Source organism: Arvicola amphibius, chromosome 2, assembly GCF_903992535.2.
Source record: "Arvicola amphibius chromosome 2, mArvAmp1.2, whole genome shotgun sequence".
In the NCBI taxonomy this organism is placed as follows: domain Eukaryota; kingdom Metazoa; phylum Chordata; class Mammalia; order Rodentia; family Cricetidae; genus Arvicola; species Arvicola amphibius.
The window spans coordinates 154,729,705-154,757,615 of NC_052048.2; the positions used below are offsets into that span (position 1 = coordinate 154,729,705).

At 41.1% G+C, this 27,911-nt stretch overlaps 1 protein-coding gene across 1 annotated transcript in view; it reads left to right on the forward strand.

The window, feature by feature from the left end:
- The window catches only part of Dync1i1 (dynein cytoplasmic 1 intermediate chain 1), a 320,890-nt gene that overhangs the window by 233,795 nt on the left and 59,184 nt on the right, over positions 1 to 27,911 (forward strand). The window contains exon 10 of the mRNA XM_038318765.1: positions 24,471 to 24,617. Coding sequence (XP_038174693.1) covers positions 24,471 to 24,617 — 147 coding nt within the window. The remainder of the gene's footprint in view (positions 1 to 24,470; positions 24,618 to 27,911) is intronic.

The window sequence follows — 27,911 nt, forward strand, 5'->3', positions numbered from 1 at the left end:
CTTATGCTATTGAATTTGAAAATACTAAGTACTTTAATTGATATAATGAGAGCAATATATCACACTGCTTCAAATCACCAGATTCATTTTCTATCTACATAGCATATATATGCAAATTATATATATGTATATATAAAATATCCATCATCTGCCATCTATCATCTATTTGATCCAAGTTTTTCTAAGTCACATGAGTACTTTTCTAGTTAGCATCTACCTGCATATAGTCTATCAATCATCTATCTGTCATTTATCATTTATCTATCTGATCCAAGTTTTCCTAAGTCACACAAGAGTGCTTTTAAAATAAGATCCCATGAGCTGGAAGCAATACTCATGAGCGAACAGCACACATTGCTTTTGGAGATGACCCAGGTTTGGCTCTCAGTACCCACAGCAGAAGGCTCACAACAATCTCTAACTTCAACTCCAGGTGATCTGATGCCTCTGGCCTCCAAGGGTGTGTGTGTGTGTGTGTGTGTGTGTGTGTGTGTGTGTGTGTGTGTGAGTGCACTTGAATGCACATGAAGATACACACACACACCTACACATATTTAAAAAATAAAACTTAAAAAAAAGGTCATGTTGATAGAATAGAATAGATTTCCAACTTAAACCTCTGGACTCTTCAAATATTATCATTTTTTGGAAGTTTCAAGAGAAACTAACAATCCTATTCATGAATAAAAATTTTAGTACCTGCCAGTGGATCCAAAGCATTTTGAAGTAGCTCTAGTTTCCATTCCTCTGACATGTGTCCTACTGAGTACAGATGTCAACATCCCAAGCAAACTTCCTTCCTGTGTTCCAGTTTCCAGAGGCTCATAATGGTTGATGATGCAACAGCAATGAGCCCTGATCAGCTCAGTTTCTTCTAGAACTTCTAGACAATCAAGTCAGAGAACACCCCAAAAGAATGTGACCCAATTACTCTGTCACCCAAATCAGTGCAAACTGATACTCCATTGTCTTCAGCATCCATAATAAAAGAGTCTTTATATTCTACCATTGGCAGCCACCTTTATGCAAATGTAGTTCCTACAGGCCAGTCTCACTTGCTGGCAATATGTTTGCCCATCCAAACCATAAATACTGCTTATGATCAGACTGTACTGTTTAATGTTATTTCAGATACGATGGGTGGTCTTTACTTCAGTGCTAGGACAATTTTCCCTAAACAATTCAACAGATGGTTACTGTGCTATTTGTAGCTTTGCAGTTAACACCATGCTACCTATCAAGAACACAGTGACGAAGACACTCTGTTCCCCGCCTTTGAGGAATCTGCTCCTTAAAAATGAAAAAGCAGCTGCAGGGACAGTAGATCAGTAGGTAAGAGCGCTTGCCGCTCCTGCAGAGAACCAGAGCCCACGGTAGATGTGGAAACGGTTTGGCTGGTGTCAGAGGCCTTTGGAATGGTGAGCTAGCTCATGTTAGGCAGGAGGTGCCCTCACCTGTAGAATACCTTGCCTCCTACTTCAGAATCCTGCAGATGGCCTGAGGATGGTTGCTGATCCTCAGGTAATCCAAAGATTGGTTCTTATTATGTGAAATGAAACCAAGAAGGTCAGCTACTATTTAGACAAAGGAATTAGTGTTATTCAGTTGAGAGACACTATTCTTTTTTTCTTTTCTTTTTTATTGTTTTTTATTAAGCTATATATTTTTCTCCTCTCCCCTCCCTTTTCTTCCCTTCTTCTTCTACTTTTTCCCATGGCCCCAATGCTCTCAATTTACTCAGAAGATCTTGTATTTTTCTACTTCTCATATAGATTAGATCCATGTATGCCTCTCTTAGGATCTTCATTGTTGTATAGGTGAGAGACAGACTGACCTTGAGAGGTCACTGAAAGGTTATAGGGGATGTAGGGGGGTAAAACTTATGGCCCATTCAAGAACACAGGAATGGTGGGCTACTTTCTTGATGCTGTTAAGTTAAATCCACCTAATCAAAATCATAAGGAATACTTTACCTTTCTATAGATGTTTTTGTTATCCTACAAATAAAATATGTGGCTCAAACCCTGGCACCGTGTATGTCTACACAAGGTGGAGTATTTGAGAAAGAGAAATGCCAAAGAGAAGCTTGCATTATCAGATGCTTGGCATCAAGTAGTCAAAACATTTGGAGTGTGTTTTTAAAATAGTCTTCCAGATTTGTGACAACTTATAGCTAGCCATAGGCCTTATCTACATTTTGGAAGGGAGTTGGAAATCTGAGGTAGTTACTCAAGTTGTATAAGAAAATTGAACTCTTATTGCCTTGCTAGCATGATTGCCTTTCAAAAAAGTAATTTAATTCTAAGTTGTGGAGGTGGGGAGAGCCTTTCTACAGATTTCTTCAACATTGCATTTAACTTGAAAAATAATAGCCACAGAAGGGCATCCTTCATACCTTGGACTTGCCCCATGAAAGATATCGTTGCCACTAAGTTTCAATCTGTACAGATGCTGGCAGATGCCAACTACTTGAGAAGGCCATATCATTCTGTGCTTCTTTATTCCATGATAGCAAGTATTATTGATTCCGTGCAAGTCAGTTTATCCAGTTTCTTTTCATTTTAAGACTAATGTTCAAAAACATTAAAAATGAATAAGGAAGAAAATCTAAAATGTAGTAGAGATTTTTTTTTAATCCTTGAACAAAGTTTTTCAATAGATCTTTCTGTTTTTCACTGAAAATTATATGCTATGTTATCCTCCAGTAGGTCATATTTAAAAGCACATGGTAGGTGATAAATATTCAGTGGTCTAGAGTCTTAGTGGAAATAGTTCAGTGGAGTTTTTACCTTGTGAACTTTAGATAGATATCCAGATGTTTCGATAGATAATTTTTTCATCTAGTCTAAGGAGTATTCTGTTTTTCTTCAGATCTTCAGGGCGTCAAGCTGGGCTTTGGTTGCTACTTGTATGATGTCATTGTCAGACTGCATACCAGATGGGTCTTCAATAATTACACCTTTCTGCCCCATACTAAATATAGTATTCAATTAATTTTCAATTATTCTTGACTTTTCTTTGCTGTCTTTACAGCTGATATACTCATGAAAGTAGTGCTGAGTAGGTATAGATTGTTGTCCTTCTCTGCATCCTACAGTTAAGTGAAAGATAGCATAGTGTTCCTGCAATTGCTCTGATACAGCCGGAGCTGCACAGACTAGTTGACATAGTGCCAACAGCTCCTCAACAATTGATAAGTTAAATATGAAAATATCTCTCTCCAAGTTTCCTGCCAAAACCGTCCTGAACCCATATCTGCTTCAGCGGGTGTCAGTGAGAGAGAGCATTCTGCTAAGTGTTTAAATGCCAGGGGCAACAGAGTTGAACAGCTTTGGCCAAAGGTTCATATATTTTGACTGAAGTGGAGGTTGGGAACCAACAGAGTCACTCAGAGAATATGATGATTTAAATTGAAAAGATTTGGAGGAAGAAGGTTTGTGGTGTGGAAGGATTTAATAATGGCATAGTTTGAGGTTTTGTTCTTAGGATTCTAATGTGCCATGTCTTTACTCCTACCTGAGGATTCACCCTCATCCTTGGTGGTTTAGGATAACTGCCAAGAGCTTGTAGAAGGAGTTTTAACTCTCAAGCACGGTTTGCTCATCACCTGTCTTGAGGGAACAGTGAACAATTTGCCTGATCTGGTTAGGAAAATCTGCCCCAGATTATTCTACTAGGAAAAAATAAAACCAATATACATTTTAGTCAAAATATTATAGCAATGCGAGGGTTGTGTGTCCAGGCATGATCTCAAGTACACATGTGACTGTGGCCTGTACTGTTGGTCACCCATGGAAGTCAGCTAACACTGATTATAATGCAATTTTTAATTTGCCATTTTCTCAAAGTTTCTAGATATTTATTAAGTATATATTGAAGACTATGGGAAACAGAATGACCACCCAGAGATATCAGAACCCTGAGATTGTCATCTTACATAGCAAAGAAACTTTGGAATTGTGGTTATCTTGAGCATCTTAAAATGGGAATGTTATTCTGTGCTAGTTAATAGGCTGTTTACAATGAAAGAAGTGCAGCAAGAACATCCCCTCAGATGAGAAAAGGTGATGACAGGAGCCATCAGAGGGTTGTGAGGGGAGCAAACTGGACCAATGGTGGCTGGCTTCACAAGGAATGAGAGTGGCCACTAGAAGCTGAGCAGCTAGCCAGAAAATGATTCTCCCCTGGCGACTCCAGAAAAGAATGCAGCTCTCTCCATTCCCTCTCTCCTAGCATTCTAACCTCCAGCCCAGTAATAGAATGACTCCCCATTGTAAGCCTCCACGTGGTGACTCCTTAAAGTACAGGTGGGACACTAATAACAGCCTCTGCTGTTTTAGGAGCTGTGCTAGACACTGGGACCAACCCAAGAAAAGCAACCCACCTTTTGCTTCTGTCAAATATATGAGTATTCCAGGCTGTTTGCATTTTGCCTATGAAAAAGTTAACTTGAGAAAATTAGCATGATTTCCCCATGGAAAATCTGCCTTCATAAACCTCCCTATGAGTTGTGCAACCTGTGACTATGGGGCCTTAGAGAGCACATCCTGCCACGCAATGTGTTACTCAAGGCCTGTGCTGTGCCTCTTACTCGGGGGTTAATACCAATCTAGGCATTTTTGCTTTGGGGAATTAGAACCGTCTACAGAACACACATATGAGGGGACTAGAACAACCTAAGCTGTAACTGTAAGATCAGTGGCTTTCTCTAAGGCAGGGCATCTAATTGAAGAGCTCTGTCCCAGGGGATTTGAATCAGAGAAAGAAAGCCGCAATGTTGGTGCCAGAGAGCGCTCCAAACCTCGAGTTTCTGAGCCCTTCCAGCCATGGTGCCTCTCCCCACAGACACTAGGTGCCACGGTTCCAGCTGTCCCCACAGAATCTGATGTGGAAGTGTGCTTTTTCTGACCTACTTCACTGCACAGTGTAGATTACAAAGGGAAATTAACATATGAAGAAACCCTTTGGAATCTAAAGGGTTATTATTTGGCTGGAAATCTTGGTGTCATTTTCAAATGTGGGGTCTGATTTAATAGAAGCAGCCAACAACCATGGATGTCATCAAATGGGGCTCAGAACATATAGAATAACTTTCAGTTGAGAGGGTATGGGGAGAGCCATACAAAATATTTTCAAGTTTTGGAGTGGTTTGACCAATAAGGCAAAATGCATTCAAAGGGAACTGAGAAATCAAGCTTAAGGATCTTGTTTTTCAGGGCTATTATAGACAATTCATTATAATTTATCACACTGATACACTTAGATTGGACAAAGCCCAAACACAACTGAGTTCAATGCATATTAAATTACCTCTTACTTAAAAGAAGGGTGGTCACCGGGGCAAGATGGAGTTCATTAGCAAGCTGAGAAGGTTTTCTTAACTCTTCACTCTCTGGATTCACCCTGTTCCAGATTCCCCCAGCATTAATGGGCATTTTTCTTTTTTCAGTTCTTGGAAAAATTTACACTGGGTCCTTCATGGTATTACAAGTTTCCAGTTCTAAAATTAGTGATAAAATGTTCCTTCTCACAAACAAAACACAGATTACTGCACACTCTGTTCTTATTCTTTACATAAAATCAGTTGGCCTTCTCTCTTAGGAAAAGGAAGGAATTGTCCTAACGTCTAATTTATTTCTATTTACATGAAGCAAAATAGTTCATTCTGGAATGATACCCGATTGGCAGACACTACGTGTGTGCTGTGGCTTCTCTAGAATTTGTGGCTACATTCCCAATGGCCAGCACAGCCACCTATGCCCTCAGAGGAAGTACATGGTCAAGTCATGACTGAGCTCTACCTGGTCTTTCATAGAGCTTCAAGCTCCTTCTGGAACTGGGCACTTCACAATCTGTCTAAATACCTTTTAATTTGTGGGTCCTAAGAAATGTCCCCCAAGGAGATGTCAATTTAATTAGATGATTCTAAAGGTATTTTTAATTGCTTCTATTCTTTTAATTTTTTTTTCTTTTTTATTAAAAATTTCCACCTTCTCCCCTCCTCCTCCTCCTTCCCTCCCCTCCCTTCCACCCATACCCCCACTCCCTCCCTCTCCAGACCAAAGAGCCATCAGGGTTCCCTTCACTATGTTAAGTCCAAGGTCCTCCCAACTCCCCCTAAGTCCAGGAAGGTGAGCAACCAAACTGACAAGGCTCACAGTGAACCCGTCCATGCTGTAGAGTCCAAGCCCATTGCCATTGTCCTTGGTTTCTCAGTCCTCCTCCACCGTCAGCCACATTCGAGAGTCAGGTTTGGTCGCCTATTCCGTCAGTCCCATTCCAATTGGGCTTGGTGATCTCCCATTAGTTCTGTCCCACCGTCTCAATGGGTGAACGCTCCCCTCACGGTCCTGACTTCCTTGCTCATGATCTCCCTCCTTTTGCTCCTCATCAGGACCTTGGGAGCTCAGTCCGGTATCCAATGTGGGGCTCTGTCATTTTCCCCTTCCATTGCCAGATGAAGGTTCTATGGTGTTGTGCAAAGTATTCATAAGAATGGCAATAGGATCTGGACATTTCTCACTCTCCTCAGCTGCCCAAGGAACTAGCTGGGGGCATCTTCCTGGACACCTGGGAACCCCTCTAGAGTCAAGTCTCTGCCAACCATAGAATGGCTCCTTTAATTAAGATATATAATTCCCTGTTCCCACATCCATACTTCCTATTTCCCAATCATCCCATTCCCCCAAGCTCTCCCCATCCTCCACTTCACACTTTTCTCTCCCCATCCCCCCATCCCCTCCTCCACCCTACCCCCAAGTTCCCAATTTTTGCCTGGCAATCTTGTCTACTTCCAGTATCCAGGAGGATAACTATATGTTTTTCTTTCGATTCACCTTCTTATTTAGCTTCTCTAGGATCACGAATTATAGGCTCGATGTCCTTTTTTTATGGCTAGAAACCAATTATGAGTGAGTACATCCCATGTTCATCTTTTTGGGCCTGGGTTACGTCACTCAAGATGGTGTTTTCTATTTCCATCCATTTGCATGCAAAATTCAAGATGTCATTGTTTTTTACCGCTGAGTAGTACTCTAATATGTATATATTCCACACTTTCTTCATCCATTCTTCCACTGAAGGGCATCTAGGTTGTTTCCAGGTTCTGGCTATTACAAATAATGCTGCTATAAACATAGTTGAACAAATGCTTTTGTAATATGATTGGGCATCTCTTGGGTAAATTCCCAAAAGTGGGATTGCTGGGTCCTGGGGTAGGTTGATCCCAAATTTCCTGAGAAACCACCACATTGCTTTCTAAAGTGGTTGCACAAGTTTGCATTCCCACCAGCAATGGATGAGTGTACCCCTTACCCCACAACCTCTCCAGCAAAGGCTATCATTGGTGTTTAAGTTCGAATGGCCAAAAGACACTTAAGGGCATGCTCAGCCTCCTTAGCAATCAGGGAAATGCAAATCAAAACAACTTTGAGATATTCTTTTAATTTTTAAGATGGCATAGAAACTGATGGGTTTCTTTATGGCATTGTCATATATAAATATCATTGTGCTTTGTTTTTATTAATTCCTTTCCCTCACTGTTCTCCTCCAATACCCCTGCTTCTCTCATTGGTCCTCCTCTTCCTCTCCCGAAAAGGCCTCACAAGAATTCTATTATCCCCTCAACTGCAATATCTTCTCCTCTCACAATCCCATTTAAAGAAATGCCAGTTCACTATGCCTTAGCTCTTGGTTGTTTACTCTTGGATCTTTTTTTTAAAGCTAGCTCATGCTGAAATCAAGGCAATTGGATCCCTGTTTATCTTCTAGTCTTCTTTAGTGTACATAAATGTTGTGTTAAGTGGGGGTTACCTGAGCTGAGAAAGGAGCCCTCGAAGAGAAATGACGACTCCTCACACAGTCTTTGGATCTTATATGAAACATTAAAGATCAAAGTCAGTCACATGATTTATCTCCATGCATAAAAAACATATTTAACTATTTTCAAGGGTGGATTCACTCAAATGTCCCCACCTCAGTGCATCACACTGTGTTAGACTCAGGACCCTCCTTACCATTTGCTTCTTGGGGTCTACATGAGTCACCAGTTTTCACAGTGAGGAAAGACCTGTTCTCAATGGACAATTCCGATTTCTTAAAAAGTTTAAATTTATTCCATTTATTTCAAGAACTGCCATAGCTATCAAAGCCACCACAGTAAGCCGGGCCAACCTTGTAAAGAGTCCACATGCAGCTGGATACTTTGGATTCTTCTTTTGTTTTTTTCCTTGTTGGTTCACCTAAGTGGCTTGGTAATGATGATCTAATGTGGAATAGCCTGTGACACTTTGGGTGAATCCTCCATGTGGGAATTTAATCTACTAATGACTGGTTGTTGAGTGGCATATGGAGGTGATATTTTCTTCTTCTCTTTTCATACAATTAGCCTGTTTATGATTGTTCTTGAAAACAGGAGAAAGGCCAAGGGGGCGGAGAGAAGAAGAAGGGGAAGAAAAAGGAAAGGGGATAGAAAAAAAGGGAGGGTAAAAAGAAGGAAAACTGATAACTCACTCTTCTTTGGGATTCTGGACCTAAAGTGCAGGAAAGGAGCAATGAGCTATGAGTCTTTATATGTGCCTGCTCTGTCAAGGCTGGGGAGAGGGACAAGGCCACATTTATGAATGCTGTGTTTGCCCCTTTGCGAGGACTAAGCACTTTTTCAGTAAAAATCAATTTAATTTCTGGCTGCACTTCAAGGAAGATGGTTGTTTGGGAAAAGTGGAGTGGTCCCAGCCCTAGATTCAGAGAAACTGTGTGGCTAAACCCCTTAGCATAGCTTTCATGTGGCTGAGCAAGCCACTCTAGAAAACCCCAAGACTTTCTGAAGACACAAAACTGGTGACATGCAAAATTCTTCCCTCCCTTTCTCTTCTTAAATCTTCATATCTCAACAAGCACTGAAGTTAGCATGCCTGCATGCTTCTTGTTGATGGGAGCTCTTCCTTTTTTGTGCATTGAGTATTCTGTTTTCTCTAGTTGATACTCAAAAAGGGATGAGTGCCAACACATGCCAAATACATACATTATATTTTTTATATTTTTTAATTAAAAAGATTTAGACATTCATTTTGAGTTTAGTATTGAAATTTTTGGTTCTCTTTTCTTGTTTTGTTTTGGTGTAGAAGATCTCAAAAGATCTGTTTGACTCATTATATACTCAAAATTAAAAAATAAATAAATAAACCCAAATTAAGAGATATCTACAAAGCACTTCTCAAAACAGTTGGGATTATCAAAAGCAATGGAAATCTCAAGAACTTTCATAACTTGGAAAGACCTAGTGAGACATGGGGTCAAGAGTACTGTGGACTCCTGGTTGGGATCCTGTAACACACAAGGGGCTGGATGGAAAAGCCAAGGACATCTGGATGAAGTGTGGGCTTTAGTCAGTAGGATTATATTCATGGGCTCCATGGCTGTGGCAAATGCCCTGCTAGTGTAGTGACAACAGGGGTCACAATAGGACATTGGCATGGTGTTTATGGAAACTGACTCCACAACTTTCCGAAATAAACCTATTTTTTAAAATTCATTTTAAAAAGTTGCTCTGACTACTGACTGTGAGGGTTGAATAGCAGGGATGAAAACCGCTTTTTCTTCTGCAGACTGACTTTGTAATGGAAACAGATTTGACCTTACAACCAGAAACTGGAAATCTTACAACTGTTCTGCCCTATGACATAAGGCAGCTCAGTGACAGGACAACACCTCACATGAGCTAAATTCTGACACATCGTGTGGTGGATGGCAGAGGCTGTTACTTCTAAGAATGACTACACTGTCGCCAGCTAGCTGCTGGCTCTGCTGCTAGCTAGACTTTAGCAAGAATGTCGAGACTGTGTGTGTGTGTGTGTGTGTGTGTGTGTGTGTGTGTGTGTGTGTGCATTTTAACCTTGAATTTTTGATGTGTGTCTCAACAAGACTCTCTGGGTACATTCCCCTCAAATCTTTTGTTCATACTTAATGAACAAACATTTAAACTTTTTTTTTTGGTTTTTCGAGACAGGGTTTCCCTGTAGTTTCTAGAGCCTGTCCTGGAACTAGCTCTTGTAGACCAGCCTGGCCTCGAACTCAGAGATCCGCCTGCCTCTGCCTCCCGAGTGCTGGGATTAAAGGCGTGCGCCACCACCGCCCGGCTACATTTAAACTTTTTAAAGCATAACCCATCATTTTCTTAACTTCCAAAAAGTAGCCATTTTGCTTAAGATGATTCTGTCCCCCAATTAGCCTGTTGCAAAGTTAAAAGATATATGAACTTTACTTCGTGTTTCTTGAGTTCAGAAGAGTGTTTCCCCAGCTCCTGTGTGGAAACTTCAAAATGAGAATACTCCTTTGTTAGCTAAAATCCACAGGGGCACTGTTGTTTTGTTTTGTTCCATAATAATAATTCATCCAGTTTAAAGGGATAGACATACTCACAAAGACTTTTGGGGATTTTAATGGTGTTTTTGATTAAGTTGCATAGTGACAGGACAAAAACAAAAACAAAAAAAAATGCTCTCCCAAAGCCGTGGCAATAAACACAGAGCTTGTCAGGAGTGGCCCTATCGGTGTCCCAATGGTGACAAACTATTCAGTAGACTCTCATGAAAAGATTAATTGGCCTCAATCAGCTCTCAGCAGGAATACCCACCTCATGGTAAATATCACCACGATTGATACTAATTACCTCGGTTGTCACCTGTCGCAGCTCATAGGCTGGGAGCTGAGTGAGGCAGGCAGCAATCTTGATAGGATCAGCAGAAACCGAGCTGTAAAGGGGTCCAGGGATCACTGCCAAGGTCACTGTAGCAGCCAGGGGGCCCAACAGCCCTCTCTGCCATATGCAGAGGCATAGGATTCAGTGTGATCCCAGTTCCGTGGAAGTGAGGGCATCAGAGTGTGGCTCATGGGAAGAGATGGTGTGCCCCAGAAACAAAGGTGCTGGCATTCAATTCAGACAGTCATTCTCATGTTCTAGCTTTGACGCTCCCAGGCTCAAGTTCCAGTCTGGACTTTGTCACTTTCTGTTTGATTGTAGGTTAGTGGCTATACTTTCCTGAGCCTAAGTTTTCTTATCTGCAAATGCAAAGATGAAATAACCACCTAACAGGACCAATACAGTTATGTCTGAGATCTGTTTAAACTTAACTTCTTAAAGCCTCAGGATGCCCCCAAACCAAACAATTATGTCATATATGGTGATGGGAATATTCATGAGCTTGCTTAACAATGAACAAGAAAACTTAACATGTCCCTGTGTTCATGGAGAGCCATGCCAAAAGACATTAGGCATGTCGATATCATAGTCATTTATCTAGGTCTAAGAATCGAATCATTACAGACAAGAAGTGAAGCAAAGAGGGGCATAAAAGTTAACAACATTGAAGGAAATGAAGTGCTGGTGCTGTCTCAGTGGAATGTGAAATAAATTCTCTGATTGCCCAAATTTAAAATAGTGTGTGTTCCCATAAAGGAAATACCATAGGCACTGACCTACATTTTACAAAGGAACAGTGACCTCTACGAGAATGCTGGGTCACACTCTACTGAAGTATTCACTTCGGAACTGTGTGTCTCAAATGTGTCTCTGGTAGAAACACTGGGTTCTTGTTACATACATGAATCACCAGGTCTTTCCCACTAGTTCGGTAGATCCATGCCTGGACAGACATATGTATGTATTTGTTTGTTTGCTTACTTACTTGTTTTAACTAACAAAAAAAAATTGTTTGTGGTCTAGAACACAATGTGCTGATAAATGAGTGCAATACGTAGTGACAGAATCAAGCTATCTAGCATGCATCCCTTCATGTACTCACTGTGTGTATAGTAAGGACACTTATATGCTCTAGCAATTCTCAAATATGCAATATGTTACTAACAAATTACTAATAAAAGCCATGATGATGTACAAATATTTCTCTTATTTCTTCTAGCTCACTGAAATTGTGTGTCCTTTCACTATATGACCAACATTTCTACTTTTTCTCATAGCCACTAGTCAGTGATATATTGGAGTTCTCCAATATAGCTAATTGAGTATCTAATATTCAAATATATGTGAATATATTGATTAAAAGTAGCACTCTTCACTTTTGACTACACAACAGACTTCTTAAAAATATTGATGCTAAGCTTCTGTAAAGCAAAGGACACAGTCAACAAGACAAAACTACAGCCTACAGAATGGGAAAAGATCTTCACTAACCCCACATCAGACAGAGGTCTGATCTCCAAATATACAAAGAACTCAAGAAATTGGTCATCAAAAGAACAAATAATCCAATAAAAAAAATGGAGTACAGACCTAAACAGAGAACTCTCAACAGAGGAATCTAAAATGGCTGAAAAACACTTAAGGAAATGTTCAACATTCTTAGTCACCAGAGAAATGCAAATCAAAACAACTCTGAAATTCCATCTTACACCTGTAAGAATGGCCAAGATAAAAAAACACTGATGACAACTTATGCTGGAGAGGTTTTGGTGTAAAGGGAACACTCCTGCATTGCTGGTGGGAATTCAAGCTGGTACAACCCCTTTGGATGTCAGTATGGTGATTTCTCAGAAAATTAGGAAACAACCTTCCTCAAGATCTAGTAATACCACTTTTGGGTATATATTCAAAGGATGCTTAATCGTGCCACAAGAACATGTACTCAACAATGTTCATAGCAGCTTTGTTTGCCATAGCCAGAACCTGGAAACAACCTAAATGCACTGGATAAGGAAAATGTGGTACATTTACACAATGGAGTACTACACAGCAGAAAAAATAATGACATCTTGAACTTTGCAGGCAAATAGATGGAGCTAGAAAACATCATATTGAGTGAGGTAACCCAGATACAGAAAGACAATTATCACATATACTCACTTATAAGTGGTTTTTAAACATAAAGCAAAGAAAACGAGCTAATAAATCACTATTCCAGAGAAGAACAATGAGGACCCTAAGAGAGACACATATAGATCTAATCTGTAGAAGGAGCTGCGGGCCACTTCTTGCCGCCCGGCTCCCAACCACCGGCTAGCTTTACCCAAAATAATTACATGGAAATTGTATTCTTTTAAACACTGCTTGGCCCATTAGCTCTAGCCTCTTATTGGCTAACTCTCAGATCTTGATTAACCCATTTCTAATAATCTGTGTACCACCATAAAGTGGTGGCTTATCAGGAAGATTCTAGCCACTGGTCCGTCTTGGGTAGAAGAAGCATTCAGCCTCTTATTGGCTAATTCTCACATCTTGCTTTAACCCATATTTAGTAATCTGTGTAGCACCACGAGGTGGTGGCTTACCAGGAAAGATCTTAACCTGTATCCATCTCAGAGAGGAGAGGCATAGCGACTGCCTCACTGCCTTCTTCCCAGCATTCTGTTCTGTTTATTCTGCCTACCTAATTTTCTGTCCTATCAAAGGGCCAAGGCAGTTTCTTTATTAACCAATGAAAGTAACACATAGACAGATGACCCTCCTCCATAACTAATCTACATGGGAAGTAGAAAAAGACAAGATCTCCTGAGTAAATTGGAAGCATGGGGACCTTGGGAGAAGGTTGAAGAGGAGGGAAGAGGCAGGGAGGGGATCAGAAAAAAATGTAGAGCTCAATAAAAATTTAAAAAATGATGCTGAGTATAGGATGTGGCCTAAGCATAGGAAATTATTTTTTCAAGTCCTCTGCTTGATGGTAAAATACATGCAAATTTGGAGAGACACTGACTTAGAAAATAACTTGAATGGGCCTGTACATGACATTTATAATCAATAATCAGATGTAAAATCACATCAAATTTCAGTAGAATATACTTCTGATGGTGTAGACATCAGTCACAAAACAATCCCATACCAGTTTGGAATTATGATTAATAAAAAGGTTATTTATTTAATGGGAAAACTTACAGATCACTGTTCTAGACAACAGCCCTCTGCATGACCAGGAACAGAGTCTAGTAGTCGGAAGTGAAGCCAGGAGAGAGAGAGAGAGAGAGAGAGAGAGAGAGAGAGAGAGAGAGAGAGAGAGAGAGAGAGAGAGAGAGAGAGCAGGGATACTGCTGCTCTTTAAAGCAAAAGAGACCATGTCCAAGTTGTCTGGTATCTTAAAGGTTATTGGGTAAAGGAGCTGAAGGAGCTCCTGCAGCATGATGTGAGGTCTAGTTGTCAAGAATAAGAATTCAAAAGACTTAAGCTATAAAACAAATACTGATAAAATGTTTAAGTCACCAAGACTGGACCAAGGATTGTGGTTAAGATTGGGAGAAGGATCCATTAGCCAAAATGAGGAGTCTCTGGATTTTTATTTCATTTGCAGATATTTCTTCAGATCGAGTCTAGGCATTCCTAATTATATGGAGCATATTGTTTATAAATGTCTCTGAAGTGTATCAGTGAACTCTAATTGCCCAGAAACTTGGGGAGAGCAAAGAAAATGTTCTTTGTGTCTTCACGGTGAGAACTATCATGCTCCTTTATCAACTGAAAATTACTAAGTTTGACATACTGAGATCCACCTGTAATCTCAGTACTTGGGAGGCTGAGGCTGTAGGATAGCAAGTTAGAGGCAGCCTGTGTTACATAGCAAAACAATGTCTCAAAAGTAAATAAATGAAGATTAATGTTTACATCGCTCTCAACAAATATTGTGGTGATTACTATTGAAAATAAACAAAAAATCAGAGAAAAAAATGAAAACATGTGAAATTAATAGAAACCATGTATTTTATTGTAGAATGGGAAGTGATAAAAACTATTTTTAAAATATGGTGGTTCCAGAAAAAAAGTACAAGTAGAACTTCAATATGACCCTACTATTCTATTTATGAATATATATACCCAAAAGAATTGAAAGCATATCCCAAAGAGATGTATCCTCATGGCAACATTACTCACAAAACCTGAATGGAAAAAGTGACCCAAGTTTGATAAGATAGCCAAATTAACAAACCAGATGTGATGAATAAGGAAAATGGATTGTTATTTGGCATTTAAAAGGAAGAATATTTCATATATGCTACCATGTGGCAACCAGGGGATGTCATGCCAATAGAAATAAGATAAATATGTCACAGTTGATTCCACTGATATCCAGTATTTAGAGTCAGAAAGTTGCAGGATGGTTCCCGGGGGTTAAAGGAATTGAATGGGAACATAGGTATAACTGGCACAATAAAAAGCTTCCACAGGTGGCACAGGACCGTGAGTATATTCAGTGACACAGAACTGTGTGTGGCCAAATTGTTAGGGCAGTAAGTCTCATACCAGAAAAGCTTTACCTCTTTTTTACTTTTATTTTTAAGGTTCATTTATTTTTATGTGCATTAGTGTTTTACCTGCATATATGTCTGTGTAAAGGTGCCATATCACCTGGAACTGGAGTTACAGACAGTTGTGAGAGCCATTTGGGTGCTGCAAACTGAACCCAGATCTTCTGGAAGGTCAGCCTGTGCTCTTAACCACTGGATCATCAATCTAGCCTCTGTCATTTTTTTAAAATAAGCAATTTTAAAGATATGTCAAAAATAAAAGCTAAAAATTGCTCGGTTGGTAAAGTGACTACTGAACATGCTTGAAGACATGAGTTAAATCCCTAGCACCTATACAAACCCCCGACACAAAGCTGTGTGTGTGTGCAACCCCAGCACCCTGCAGGCAGAGACTAGAGAGGCTGCCCAGGCCCATTGATCAGTGAGCTCCAGGTCCAAGAAGATTATGTCTCAAAACAATAAACAGGAGAAATGATTGCTAACCTCTGGCTTCTGTATATTGTGTACCCACGCACATGTGTACTCTAGATATGGGACCTAGAAATCTGCTAATCCTCCTTCCCATATCAGAGCATTTTTGGGCATGGAAACTGGAGGTGACGCTCAGAAAAGACCTGAACAAATAGTAATCACAGCGATCGAGTTGCTCGTTCCCAGAATAAGAAAGCCGATAAGTCCACAAATTTCAAAACACATCTGCACTCTTTTAAAATGATTCATATTTCACATACCATACATCACAACTGGTTTGGGGGTCAACTCGCCACAAATTACTAGGGAGCTTCACCTGAAGAACTATCCCCACCACCTTGACAGATGCAGGAAGATCCATTCCACCTGTTGGTAGTGGTGCCTGGTAGCAGCCCAGATGAAAACAGTGGAGCAGAAGGAAGATCATCTTGTCTTTTGCTTCTCGGCCTTGCCTCTTGCCAGGAGTTGATTTGCCCCATTGCTGCTGCTGCTGCTGCTGCTGCTGCTGCTGCTGCTGCTGCTGCTGCTGCTGCTGCTGCTGCTGCTGCTGCTGCTGCTAATGATGATGATGATGATGACGATGACAATGACGATGACGATGATGATGATGATGATGACGATGATGATGATGATGGTCATAGTGATGATGATGCCTTCACTGACAGCACAACCAGTTTCCAGTCTTCCATCATGGACTACAGCACCACTGCTGTCCAGCAAACCTCCAGGCTTAGAGGGCCGGATTAGGACTACTGGGGCACCCTAGCTTGTGCACTGGGTAACTGTTGGTTGTCAAACACACCCTCCAAGTGAGAGACAGTTGCACTGGGAGTGCTCAGATTTCAGAGGCATAACCTGAGTTAACTACCAGGTTTTCAGCCTCTTAGACATGATTTTAGCTGTTGTTACTATTTTTAAAAGTGACTTAATAAATCCACACACATGCATATACACATACATATGCATATATATGTATGTATATGTATGCACATATGCACACACATATACATTTATCCCATTAGTTCTGCTCTTCGAGTAAACCCTAGCTAATGTACCACACATCCACATTTATCATCTCCAGCTCCGTGCCTTCTTAGCAAATTTCCAAAGATATGTGGCGTCACTTCTCCATGTATGACTTGTTTGGTTTGGTTCTCACATCAGTAAATCTCAGTCTTCACCCATAATATAGCTCGCACAGTGCTTCATGCCCTTTTATTGCTGACAACATTCACAAGGACTTGTCACATATTACACGCCCCCTCCTCAGTGGATGGGCATTTCAGTTCTTTCTGCTTTTAGAATGTTGTGGCCAATGCTGTTACGAACATTAGTGCATAGGTTTTCATGTAAACCTCTGTATTCGGTGCTCTTGGATATTGACGTGGGAGTAGAATTGCTCGGTCATATGACAACAGTTCAGTCTCCTGAGGAGCCACTAGAGCAGCTTGCAAAGCAGCTGCACCGCTGCATCCCCACTAGCAGCTTAGCAAACATGCTGTTTTCTCCACTAGTCGATGCTTGCAGATGCCTCCTGCCCTTTGTATTGTCGGTGCATAGTGCCTACTGTGTCCACGCTAGGGTCTCACTAGTGAAAGAAAGGCTTGCCAATTCCACAGATTCTAAAGAAGCTTGTTGGGATGGTTGGTTTCCAAGTTTGGAAGAAATCACATTTTAGAATCAGCTGCTTTAATCTTTTAGTGCAAACTATGGTGAGAAGTAACTGACCAGCTAACTCAATCCCTGCCAAAGAGGTCCCAGCACCAGTCAGCTGACAGTTTTGTGTGCATGGTCACTGCTCTGAGGGAGAATGGAGTGCACGTGCCAGCACCAGCTGTCAGAAAGCGAGGGAGGACATGAGTTGGAGAAGAGGGTCCTCGCCCTCCCTCTCCATGGGAGTGTCAACTCATGTCTCCTGCAGGCTTCATCACCTTCACACCTTCTACACATGAGCCTTTGGTAGCAACCTTCTCCAATTACATGTGTTTCCATTAACAAAAGAAATGTCTCTGTGTGTGTTTTTTGTGTCCTTTCAGAAATACATAGTAGTTCAGTGGGAAGCAGATGGATCTGATCTGTCTGCCTCAGGCCTTCTGACAGTTAAGCATTTACTTTAAGGCAAATAAAATGTCAGCCACCATTAGACAGCATCTGGCAACAATATGGCCATTCCATCCCTGGGGACCGACCTCTCCCCCAGAAGAGATGGTACTTGAAATAGGAGAGGCTTTTGAACGCAGGACTCCCTATCCCTCCCACCCAGGCATAGTGGCTAAGGAGTGGGCAGAGTGCCACCCACAGAAGGACACAGGGAACGAGATCAAATGTGAACCTAGGGGGCAAGCTTCCCAGACAGCAGTGACCAAGGGGCTGTTCACCCTCGGTATATGGGTCTGTGGTTAAGGGGGAGTCTGATCCCTAAGCTGGCCTAGATTAACTCTACAAAATGTAAAACAGCCTCCACGACCACTTAAAGAGGACTTTGGGCTGACTGAATTGCAGACAGTGGCGTGCCGTGGGTGAAGGGAGACACCCAAAGTGGAGTCTCCCCCCTTTGGAATTCCTCCTGAATGGGCCAAAACAAGCTGAGTTCCCTTGAAACAGAGGGCATGGATGTGTGGCCTTGTCTAATAGGACATCCATTTGGGAACATGTGACAGTATGGCTGATTTGGAGAGATGGCTATAACTCGGCAATTTGTTCAAGGTTGGAAAGTAGACGTATCTTCAGCAGTCTCAGGGCAAGCATAGCTGTGGAAGATACCAACACTTGCCGGTGGAGGTGACTTACCCCTCACACACAGTGTTGGGATGGTCCCTGACCTGCTCTGGGGGAACTGTGCTCTGTGTCCTGTGAGGAAGCACATCCCCCTATAGCACCGCCTCTGTGTCGAATAGATTCAGGGTCACCAGTTTTACATCAAGCTTTTCACATATAGGCTTATCATATTTCTAGGCCTCTGATTTGACCAACAACATGGCCACATCAATGAAATCATGAGCTTTGTGAAAACAGAATTCAACTGGAGTGTCAGGAACATTTACTTTGATGAAACAGTTAACATTGTCCAAAAATTCTCACCATCTCCATGAATCTCACTCTCACAGGACTACATTGGGAGAATTGGTCAAGACTATCTATAGTTTTTCAAAATAAAGTACCTAACACTTTAAAGAACAAAATACAGTAACTAAAAAATTTAAATGTAAGAATGTCTTTACACACATGTGTTTGATTTCTTTGTTCATGATCAGCTCTAAGTATGTAGCCCAGGTTGACCCTAAACTCCTGACTCTCGTGCCTCTGTTTCCCAAGGACTGGGATTACAAGCATGTAATACTGGGTTGGGCCACTGTATCTTGATAGAGCCCAGAAAAATAAAGAAAAAAAAGAAAACATCCTGATTCCAATTAATTTTATTTACCTAAGTTTCCTTAATCTTAGTTTAATAATGCCTTATTACAATGTTAAATAACTGAGCTAACATACAACCCTAATGCCTAGGAAAGTGGCAAACTTTAAACTAACATTAATATTAATAAAATACTTTCCAAGATAATTGTCTTTGGAAAATATGCTGCTAAAATGAGGACAGCAAAAAAAAAAAATACTAATAACCCATCTTCTTTTTTTAGACATGTCAACCACTTTTCCTGAGACGCATTATTCTCCTTTTTACCAGACAGCTGTAAGTGGGTGGATGATAGCGCTGTATGAGCTTTCCACTGGCAGTTAGTAAATTCCGTGACAGTCAGGCAGCAACAGCAGTGACGTCAGTAGCTGTATGAGCAGCAGGGGGATTCAGACGGTTCCCTGAACCCCTCTGAGCGTGCTCGATGCAAAATTCCCCAAATCTGAAGAACTCTGACTGCCAGAGTCATCAGTGGGTCTAAAGGCATCTATGCTTTTGATGAAAAGTTTTAAAAATTTAAGACAATCATGCAAATGTCTGCCATCATTGCCTCTGACACTGGTTAAGAACTGCTTAAGAAATGACCAAATTCTAACTAAACTTTACATGTAGGCTGTTAAGACCACACTACCTCGGTGTTTCCATATGAATGGTAATAGCATAGCAAGTGAGGCAAACCCTGGAGCTGTCTGCTAAACTTTGTATGCATAAACATAGCTCATGTGGATAGAGGTGGGAGAGAGAAGGTTTGTAGGTTGTGCAGCTATGTGAGGTGGCAGAGAGAAGGTTTATAGGATGTGCAGCTATGTGAGGTGGGAGAGAGAAAGTTTGTAGGATGTGCAGTTGTGTGAGGTGGGAGAGAGAGGTTTGTAGGATGTGCAGTTGTGTGAGGTGACAGAGAGAAGGTTTATAGGATGTGCAGCTATGTGAGGTGGGAGAGAGAAAGTTTGTAGGATGTGCAGTTGTGTGAGGTGGGAGAGAGAGGTTTGTAGGATGTGCAGTTGTGTGAGGTGGGAGAGAGAGGTTTGTAGGATGTGCAGTTGTGTGAGGTGGCAGAGAGAAGGTTTATAGGATGTGCAGCTATGTGAGGTGGGAGAGAGAAAGTTTGTAGGATGTGCAGTTGTGTGAGGTGGGAGAGAGAGGTTTGTAGGATGTGCAGTTGTGTGAGGTGGGAGAGAGAGGTTTGTAGGATGTGCAGTTGTGTGAGGTGGGAGAGAGAGGTTTGTAGGATGTGCAGTTGTGTGAGGAGGGAGAGAGAGGTTTGTAGGATGTGCAGTTGTGTGAGGTGGGAGAGAGAGGTTTGTAGGATGTGCAGTTGTGTGAGGTGGGAGAGAGAGGTTTGTAGGATGTGCAGTTGTGTGAGGTGGGAGAGAGAGGTTTGTAGGATGTGCAGTTGTGTGAGGTGGGAGAGAGAGGTTTGTAGGATGTGCAGTTGTGTGAGGTGGGAGAGAGAGGTTTGTAGGATGTGCAGTTGTGTGAGGTGGGAGAGAGAGGTTTGTAGGATGTGCAGTTGTGTGAGGTGGGAGAGAGAGGTTTGTAGGATGTGCAGACATGAGGCTACGGTTGATGCGGTGTATGGAAGAGAAGTAAAACTGATGAGCCTAACTATACTTCATTTTCTAAATGCCAGGTAAAATGAGAATATGGACTTTTTACTTTTTTTGATTTTATTGAGCTATATATTTTTCTCTGCTCCCCTTCCTACCTCTTCCCTCCCCTTTAACCCTCTCCCATCATCCCCATGCCCCAGTTTACTCAGGAGATCTTATCTTTTTCTACTTCCCATGTAGATTAGATCTATGTATGTCTCTCCTAGGGTCTAGGATTGTTGTCTAGGTTCTCTGGGATTGTGGTTTGTAGGCTGGTTTTCTTTGCTTTATGTTTAAAACCACTTATGAGTGAGTACATATGATAATTGTCTTTCTGCATCTGGGTTACCTCACTCAATATGATGTTTTCTAGATTTATCCATTTGCCTGAAAATTTCAAGATGTCATTTTTTCTGCTGTGTAGTACTCCATTGTGTAAATGTACCACATTTTCCTTATCCAGTCTTTGTTCGAGGGACATTTAGGTTGTTTCCAGATTTTGGCTATGACAAACAATGCTGCTATGAACATAGTTGAGCACATGTCCTTGTGGTATAGTTGAGTATCCTTTAGATATATACCCAAAAGTGGTATTGCTGGGTCTTGAAGAAGGTTGTTTCCTAATTTTGTGAGAAATCACCATACTGACATCCAAAGTTGTTGTACCAGCTTGAATTCCCACCAGCAATGCAGAAATATTCCCTTTTCCCCACAACCTCTCCAGCATAAGTTGTCATTAGTGTTTTTGATCTTGGCCACAGGTGTAAGATGGAATCTCAGAGTTGTTTTGATTTGCATTTCTCTGAAAACTAATGATGTTGTGCATTTCCTTAACTGTCTTTCAGCCATTTTAAATTCCTCTGCTGAGAGTTCTCTGTTTAGGTCTCTTTTATTCCTTTTAATAATGTCATAAAAATTGTTTTCCAGAAAAACCAAGTTAGTTGTCGTGATTGTAACCACACCGCAGCATGGGGTTACTCTTCTACAAATTTATTTGACGGTTTACTGAATTAAATAGAACTCTGCATCCCAGGCAGGGCCTTATGATGCTGGGACAGTTCTGAAATGATTTAGCAGATCTCAGTGCTAAGTGTCTAATGAATGAATGAGTGAATGAATGAAGATGGAGCCTGTGAATTAATGGACAAGTAGGTAGCTCCAGCCCATGGAGTGGATTCTAATGTATTGTTAGCTCTGTCTATGAGTTGCAGAAATACCTCTTACTGTTTGTTCTCCTCCAGTTCATTCCAGCAACAAACCATTGTGAGACTTGCAGAAGAATTTGCTGGAACTTAACTGAAACAGGGAAGCAATCAAGTGGTTGAATTCCAGGTTTTTCCAACTGAATGACATTCCTTTATCCATATTGACTTGGGCTTTGGTAAATTCAATTGGCGATACCACCTGGATGATTTTAAGACTCGCTGAAGCTTTTTCGTTTTTTCAAGTTTCCAACATAGCTCAAGGAACATAAGAATTTCATCAATTGAAAACTAAGAGTCGTTTCTGTGGGATGTGTAAAACAAGAAGCTGACCGGCATTATGTTCTTTTTCTCTAATTCAGCGTCATTATTGAGAGTTATTCTTAGACTTTATGAAAACCAGATTGGGGTATGGGCATGTTCTCTGTCGAATTGTGTTCAAGGAATTGAAACTGAAAATCATTCAAACTGGGAAAACTTGACATTGAAAAACAGTCTTACATTCTTTCTGCTCCCTCAGAGGGCTCGAGACACTTTCTGGTTAAGGAGTCTTTTTTTTTTTTTTTTTTGTTAGGGAGTCTTGTGAGGAGCACAGACTCACTTTAATTTCTTGTTCTTATTATTAAGAAATGGATCGTTTGTGCACAATGTGGTGATACACTCCTTGAATCCCAGCTCTTGTGAGGCAAAGACACACAAATCTCTGTGAGTTCAAGGCCAGTCTGATCTTCACAGTGAGTTCCAGGACAACCAGGGCAGTGTAGTGAGAAAGGCCTTGCCTCAAAAAACCAAGAAAGAGAGGTGGGAAGGGAAGGAGGGAGAGAGGGAGAGAGAAGAAAGAAAGGAAGGAAAAAAAGAAGTTGGTAAGAAGGAAGAAGGTAAGGAAAGAAGGAAGGGAAGGCGGGGGTAGGGGTAGAGGGACGAAGGGAGGGAGGGAGATAGGAAGGAGAGAAAAGGGAGGAAGGAGGTTAGCTTTCCCGTCATCAGCAAGTCACAGTTTTCCTTGATCACTGGTCCATTTGTCAGTTAGACTGTTTTGATGCTTGTTTGTTCAAAATCTCTGCTTCTCGCGTGGTCCTTTCCAGCCCAATCAGGTAGCAGAGTGTTCTTCAACAACCTTCAATCCACCCTTGTTTTCTCACTGCTCCAAAATGTGTTTCTTTTCTTTGTACCTACTCAGTTTTCCACAAAGACTTCAAGGTCTAATGCGCACCCTTCCATGAAGACTTTATACGTCCCCTGCTTTTCCCATACTTTACCTTTCTCTAACTACAACTAATCTTCCCTGGACCTTCAGCTGCTACACACACACACACACACACACACACACACACACACACACACCTAAGATGTAATGGCATCCAGTATCACAATCATGGCTACTCCTTTAATGTAGAATCTGTATCCTGCATGAGGATGGTGCACTCGAGACACAGCAGATAAGCAAATCCCACTCTCCTCTTCATTTGCTGAGGCATGTGACTGCCCTCATGGTGGCATCTATGCCAGGAGGCACCTTTCTCTATTTCACATGAAGGCACTGCCTCCACTAGCAGTAGCTCTGCTCATCTGAACCCAAGTTTCTTCCATTCCCGTTAGTAGAGCTCACATCAGCGAGGGCCATTGGCTGTGCCTTTATTTACAACATTCTTGGTGTGTTGCCTTCCTTATACATAGTAAGTTCTCAGCAACTTTTCACGGCGTTTAACTGAAGGAGCAATGTGTGTTTATTGGAAACACTCACTCCGCTTGTAAACACGGTATGGGAAGTGCCTCAGGGATGGGAAGTAACATCTCAGATGTAGGCGTTGTCTGCCTTCAAGTGCCTCAGCTACGTCGTTTCACTTGAACTCAGCCAAGTAGTCTTTTGTGGAATCTCAGAAGCCACACTGTGATGTTATGACAGAGCATGGTCAATTTGGATTGAAGGCCTGTTCTGACTGCTTGTTAAAATAGGCAAAGGATAACATTAAGAGTTGTCTGAAGTGGGCAGGAGAAGGTCATGGAGAAGGCCCATGGGAGGTGAGGGAGCTTTGGGAGGAGCTGGTTGGATCCTTCTGAGGTCAGGCTACTTCCTAGAAGGCTACATTATGCCAAAAACAAAAAAAAGAAAAAGAAAAAAATGGTGTTAAAATTCTTGAAGCTAGAATTACTTTGCCTCTGAGCTGCGCTCAGCAGAAAGAACTGCTTGGCCGGGGCCTCAGTGGGAATTAATATTATTTGTGTCACAATTTTATTCAAGAGATGGGAAATGTCCACAATGCAACTTCCTAGACCACAAAACAATGATGTGTTTAAGATAGGTTTTATGCCTATTTGACAACATAGCCAAGACTTCAAATTTCAGATTTCAAGGGGGAAAACCATTGGCTGACCTCTCAGAAGTCCTGTGTCAGTGTGTAAAATGTCCTATTGTGTATTTCACAGGTCAAATTAACATTATTTTCTGCCCTCTAGCAGGGACTGAACTTGTCTGATGAAGTGTTGTTTCTATCCAGAAGAGCAGCAGCAGCTCAGTGACACTCACCGTGTCTCCTTCCTTCCACACAGTCCTCAGTGATGTCAGTCTGCTTTGCCCGTTTTCATCCGAATTTGGTGGTTGGTGGCACCTATTCAGGCCAGATTGTCCTCTGGGACAATCGCAGTCATCGAAGGACTCCTGTCCAGCGGACCCCCTTGTCAGCTGCTGCACATACGGTAAGTCAAGCTTCTACCATACTCCAATGACCTACCCAGATCCCGAAGAAGAAGCAGCTCATAGGACAACAGTGGCTGAATTAGACATGACTTATAGGAACTGAGTCCTAATTGACTACAACGTGACTTAGTGGAAAGTAGATAAAGTCAGATTAACATAGCACCAAAGAGGCAATGGCAGGAGAATTCCAACTTTGAAGCTAGTCTGCACTACAAAGAAAGAATCTTTCTCAAAAAAAATTTTTTTAAATGTGGGTTAAAGAAGCATTGACTTATTCTTAGGAGACACAGGTAGATGGATCTCTATGAGATCTGGACCAGCCTGATCTACATATTTAGCTTCAGGCCAGCTAGGGCCACATTAGAAAAAGCACTAACTTTCAAGAAATGTATTAATAATCTTCAAGTTCTAGAAATTAGGAAGATCTCCTTTGATGTTCCAAAAGCTATCAATGAATACGGTTTCCTGTAATTATCTACCTAAAGAACCTCTTCACATTTGTATTTTGAGATGCAAACATATATTTTCAAATAGACTACAGAGAGTAAGTACCATGCCTAGTGATGGTGTATGGGACATTTGCCAACACACTTTTTCCATTTGCAATTTGAAAGAGTACTATGGCTTTAAATTCTGGAATGTGTAGTGTCTCAACATGAAGTCTATAGTGACAGTATAATCCCCAGGGTTAAAAGTCAACATCTCAAAACCATTACCCATAATTTAGTAGAAGAGGTTCAGTATAGTGTTCACAAGACAACTGCTCTGTCATTTCCTTTAAGAGAATGACAGGTGTGAAGAGCAATTGTTAGGAGGGACAAGGAGACAGGCATGTCTCCATCAATCGCCACTACCTTGATATTCAGGGTAGCTGATGTTCCTTCTCTGAAATGCCAAAATTATGCCTAAGGATACAACCCCGGCATTGTTTCCAATTTCCTTAATGCTATTGCTGCATTCTGTCATCTTCTGGCCACAAGATCATTCCAGCTTAGAAAATGGGTGGCTAGTCACTTAGCTGAGACAAGGAGGAGGGGAATTCTCCAGCTCTTGTTAAGTTTGACAATGGGAAATGGCAAATGCCAAGTCAGTCTTAATTTTGATTGATTGGGGCCAAAGACGCATGCAGGTAAAATTGGTTCTTGGGAATCTTGGGAAATTGATCTCGCCTACCCTATTTCTCCAAACTAATAACAGAAAATTGTGGCCCAAGAGAAGACCAGTACAGTGCAGGTGTCCCCTCGAGTAGCATAAAACCATTCCTTGGCTCTCTGTGGATGTCTGGTGCATTTGTGAACAAGCTTCCAATTTTTCAGAAATTATAAATCCAACTGTTCCGAGATTTAGCAAAAATCTTTTGGGGGCATTCCAAACTCAGGAGTTCTTTGGAAGACTTACCACTTCTCTGCCAAGTAATGAACAATATGGCCATCACAACTCAAGTGTTGTTATCATCAAGCTGAGTGGCACTGTTTCTGTTAGAAAAGAAAACACATATACATTTTGTCTCTCTCTTGCTGTGTTTTGTCTAATCCATAGCTTAATGTGTACAGTTTGTTTTGTGTTTGTCTTTCAATTTCCATCATTGCCTGGCTGATTGGTGCCAGGATCAAACAAACAAAAAGAAGTCTCTCCACAGAGGGCTTGTTAATTTCCTTTCACACCCACCACACATATGTATTGGGGGCAACAGGAAATCATAATTAAGACAAAATCCTTCTGCCACACAGCATGTTTATTTCTAAAATAAATAAAAACAAGCTGTCATTCTATTGGAAAAATGAGTAGTACTGTTGCCTTTTTGTCTGTTTCTTTCCATTAAGTAATGATGTGTTTGCATGGTCCTTTGGCTCTCTGACTCTTCTTGACCCTTTCCCTCCTGTGCCTTTAGGCTTCTGAACTGATTACAGTTTGGGGTATATGTGTTGAGTTTTGGTGGTTAATAACAAAGTTCAATTTGATTCTTGCTAAAAACTCCTGGTAGCCTTCAAGTTCACAGCAGTGTGCCATGCCTTTCACTAAAGGGATAAAGAAAACTGAACTCAGGGTAGTGCCTTCTGAGATTAGTCCCATCAAGTAAAGCAGCAACATTCTGAATATTCACCCACACATATTTGTCATTTTTGCTAAATCTGTTATTTTTAAGTTAATGATAGGTTTATAAAAAATCATGAACAAAACATGAGGGAACAAGCACCTTAAAAATATACCCTTTCGATTGTGGCCGTTGAAGAAGTTCTATGCCAAAGACATAGAACAAGCTTCCCATGAAGTCACAGATCGGAATGTCCAAAGGTAAATCAACTTATCAGACAATTGCCAAAAGGAAATGCAAGGCATCTTGAGCTGGTTCTGTCAGTACAGTGCTTGCTGCGCAAGCATTTTAGGCCCTGAATACAAATCCCCGGCATCCACATAACTTTTGGTATGCTGGCATGCACCATTTTTGGAAGGAAGGCAGGATGGGTCAACCTGGAGAACAGAAAAACAAAGCAGCCAAATGCTGGCTCTTACCTCGACCTCAGTCCTAAATGCAATCCTGCATAAATCTGATATTTTTAAGTGAGTCTATTACATCTGTTTTTCCATTTGCTCTCTTCTCTGGCCTTGGCCTGCTGTATAACTCATCACTTAAGTTTCATGACACAGTGCTTTGGGTTCCAAAATACCAAAGACCTGAAAAAGACTGTTGACTACAGTCTCACATTTATTTTCAATTATCTGCTGTACTTACCATTGGGTGGACCCATTAATGCCAATAAATGTAAAAGTGTCAGTTGGAACATGAAAAAGACATAGGAACTTTCTGTCATTCCATCAACATTGGTAAAAGACAATAGAATTGTTTTTAAAAAGTGTACTCTAGCAATGCATTAACATGGCTATGTTTCAATGTACTTAAAATGCCAAATCATTGCTGCACATATTTCTACATTATACAGTCAAAGTGCAGGTAGATGGTCCTGGATTGTTTTCAGAACTTTACCCTTAGGGAACTCTGATAAAAGACAGTGTATTCAACAAAAAATGATTGAAATGAATAAATGTTGAGAACTAGGTAGCCCAGGAAGATTTGATGGGATTAGGGATGGCTAGCCTAAAGCAAGATCTGGGGATTAAAAGTGGGATATTAAAGAGTAATCTTAAAATGTTCAAATAGTTGTGTTGTTTTGACTTGAATGCCCTGAGCTTTCTTTATCGCAGCTACTAGAGGGGAACCCTCAGCAGTTGATGCTAACATTGACTATCCTGTATGAAAGGTATTTCAGCTGAGTTTGGATGACTTCTAGGAA